Source organism: Dermacentor variabilis, chromosome 7, assembly GCF_050947875.1.
Source record: "Dermacentor variabilis isolate Ectoservices chromosome 7, ASM5094787v1, whole genome shotgun sequence".
NCBI classification, from domain to species: Eukaryota; Metazoa; Arthropoda; class Arachnida; order Ixodida; family Ixodidae; genus Dermacentor; species Dermacentor variabilis.
In genome coordinates this window covers 106,853,813-106,856,723 of record NC_134574.1, presented here as the reverse complement: position 1 = coordinate 106,856,723, position 2,911 = coordinate 106,853,813, and the positions used below count along the sequence as shown (strand labels likewise).

Sequence of the window (2,911 nt, the reverse complement as noted above, 5' to 3'; positions counted from 1 at the left end):
AACTTAAAATCTAGTGACTGTTGGTTTCGAATTTTCGATTTACGTGGCCAATTTCTCATTAAAAATTGGCAAAAATCGCAAATTTTCGCAAAACGAAACTATCAAGTTTACAACTCTGTAACTCAGCAATAAAAGATGATATCACAGTTATGTTAACTGCATCTAACAGTACATCTAAAGCGGACAAAATTGATATGTTACACATGAATCTAATACCCCTGTCACACGAGCACTTTAAAGGCATTTGAAGAAAAAGACATCTCACACAAAGGAGTTGCATCCGCAGACACACGCCAAAGTTTAATCTCTTTTTCAGAAGCGGTCTTTTCCGAAACCGGAGATCACCGATCTCTTTTACGGCTGGAAAGGCGTAGCCTCCAACGCAGTGGGCACCAGTAATTATCATGCAATAAAGAAACGAAGCAAAAGTGCATTTTTATTTCAAGTGTACACATCACAAAAAAGGGTTTTGTCTTTCGTTGAACCTTAAGTAGGCGCAGTTTTGCACTTTTTGCACGGCACTCTCGTAAGCAGTTCGAAAATATCACGTGACGCTAACAGACGATGCAAATTCGCGCCATTTTCTGCGACCATGGCTACGGCGAGCGGTACCGACGAACAGCCTCCGGCACGCCAAAGAAAACCGCGGGTACAGTGGTCGGAGAGAGACACCTGGGCGTTAATCAAGTTATGGGAAGACAACCTGCCCTCGCTGCGTGCGCAGAAGCACAACGGAGGCGTTTACGATGGCATTGCACAAGCATTGACGAGCATGGGTGTACCTCGCACAAAGGCGCAAGTGCACAGCAAGATAGAGAACCTGGGACAGACCTACAGGTAAGACAAAGCACAGCAGTAAGCTGTGAGCGCTAAATTTACCTTGAAGCGGCTTCAGGCTGTGGTCGCAAGCTGCAAGCTCTCGTTTGTGGTGTCGCGACCTCAGCATCGAACGTTGTTTCCGTAGTAGGCAGCGACGGAACCCTAATCTAGCGGACGGAGCCGTAGTAACGAAGGTTTTAAGGCAGAGACCCTTCATTTCAGCTAGCGTCGAATTTTGCAGGGCTGAACTGCGCCCTGCACACACGAAAGTCGACGACGCGCTAAAGGCTGTTTCTGCAATTCCTTTACAGTGCGAGTCGGTCTGAGTAAACGCAAATTCGCCTTCACATGCGGCGAAGAATGACAACCCGCGCAGGTCGTCAATAGCATGATTTCGTTCGTCACAAGATAACGGGAACCTTAACTTATGGACAGGCGCATTTCACATTATATTGTACGCCTTCTCACGGCAACATATAATACGAAGCAGGAAGTCGTCTGCATGTTTTCATTTCTGCAGATGTGACTACGGTTTGCATTTTTCTCGGACCATGCGCAAGCGTTGTTCTCAGACAAGAAAACATGAGAAACTTTAAATTTTTTCGAGTAAAAAGGGTTACCTTCGCTTCTCAGGCTTTCTGTACCATCAAGTCGCGTTTGTATCTATCGGCAAACGTTTTGCTCTGTGTATATCTTTACATTTTGAGTATATAAAATTTTAGTTCTTTCGTTTTCTTATCCAGGAGCTGCCTGAAACACATGACAACAGGGTCATCACCGCCGAGCTGGCCATTCTTCTCCGAAGTCCATAGGTTTCTAGGATCCCTGCCTGTTCACGATACATCTTTAATGGAAGAGGCTGGGTGCAGCGAGAGCACAACAAGCAGCACTGCCTCCGTCGAAGAAGTAAGAAATGCATAGTGGAGACTATATATGCTTTATTACAGTCAACTAAATTTCAAGACATAATGTAGCATCAGCTGTGCTGCCAAGCCCATAATCTGCACAACCCTGCAGTGTAGCGGACTGCTCTTGTTAATACTGTGGTTCATTTCTGCTTGTGCTCACGCGCTGTTCATTTTGCAAGCTTGGCAGTGCGCTGTTTGGAGAATAAAAAAAATGCAGACTCTAAAATAAAAAAACGTGAATACATACACGCAAGGAGAGGCAGCTCTCTTGCAAGTAAAAACCCTGAACTAATTGTTTACCGCTTCACACATCAACTAATGTGGTCAATGTATTTCGGATCCCTTCTTCAAACGCAGCTGATCTTCGACATGCTTGATTCCGGCTCTGCTTCTTGTGAAGACGTCGCCGAAGATTGTTCACCTTCCGAGTCGCCAGTACAACAGGTTGAATCCAGGAACCTCGCAAGTGGCAGTTCCGAATGTGCCCGCAGGAAGAGAAGGCAACCGGCTGGCGACTTTCAAGAAAGGATGCTTGAGGAGCAGCGACGGCAGAGAGAGCAGTTTGCTGATGCGCACAAAATGGAAATGGATCTCCGTAAAGAGGGGCTCAAGTTGCAAGAGAAACTTGTAGATGCAATGTTGAAGTTTTTTAGTAAAAACTGACATGGTGTTCCACAATTGTTGCTGATTCTTGGGACTCTTGCGTTCAGTTCCTTCGCTTGTAATATTCCACAAGTGCTGTCCTGATGGCGGATGCATTTCCAATTTCAGCTTCTGTTCTGCGTGATGGCTGTGGAAATGTAGCATTGGACTGCTGCACCTCACTTAACCACTGTGGGTGGACACTGTCGTTGAAGTGCTCGCAAATGTTATTGAGCACGCAGCATGCTCGTATAGCCAAACGAACACTCCATTCTTTTCGCAATGAAACGGAACCGGGCCTTTAGCCTTCCGAATGCGTTTTCAACTATCCTCCTTGCTCCAGATAAATGACAGTTGAAATTCCTTTCAGCTTCACTGATGACAGTTCGGTGTCCAAATGGCTTCATGAGGTTTGGGGTTAGTGGAAATGCTTGATCGCATAATATTATCGGTGGGACTGCTGTGGTACCCACTGCGGCAACAGGTGCTTTGAAAAGGGGACTGTTGACAATCTTCGACAGCCGTGAAACACCAAACACATG

At 45.9% G+C, this 2,911-nt stretch overlaps 1 protein-coding gene across 1 annotated transcript; it reads left to right on the top strand.

The window, feature by feature from the left end:
• The first annotated feature begins 241 nt into the window (after positions 1-241).
• On the top strand, positions 242-2,405 carry LOC142587741 (uncharacterized). Its single transcript, XM_075698949.1, has 3 exons — positions 242-837; positions 1,563-1,725; positions 2,085-2,405. The coding sequence occupies exons 1-3, from the start codon at positions 593-595 to the stop codon at positions 2,388-2,390; spliced, it is 714 nt and encodes a 237-aa protein (XP_075555064.1). The 5' UTR covers positions 242-592; the 3' UTR covers positions 2,391-2,405.
• The last annotated feature ends 506 nt before the right edge of the window (positions 2,406-2,911 follow it).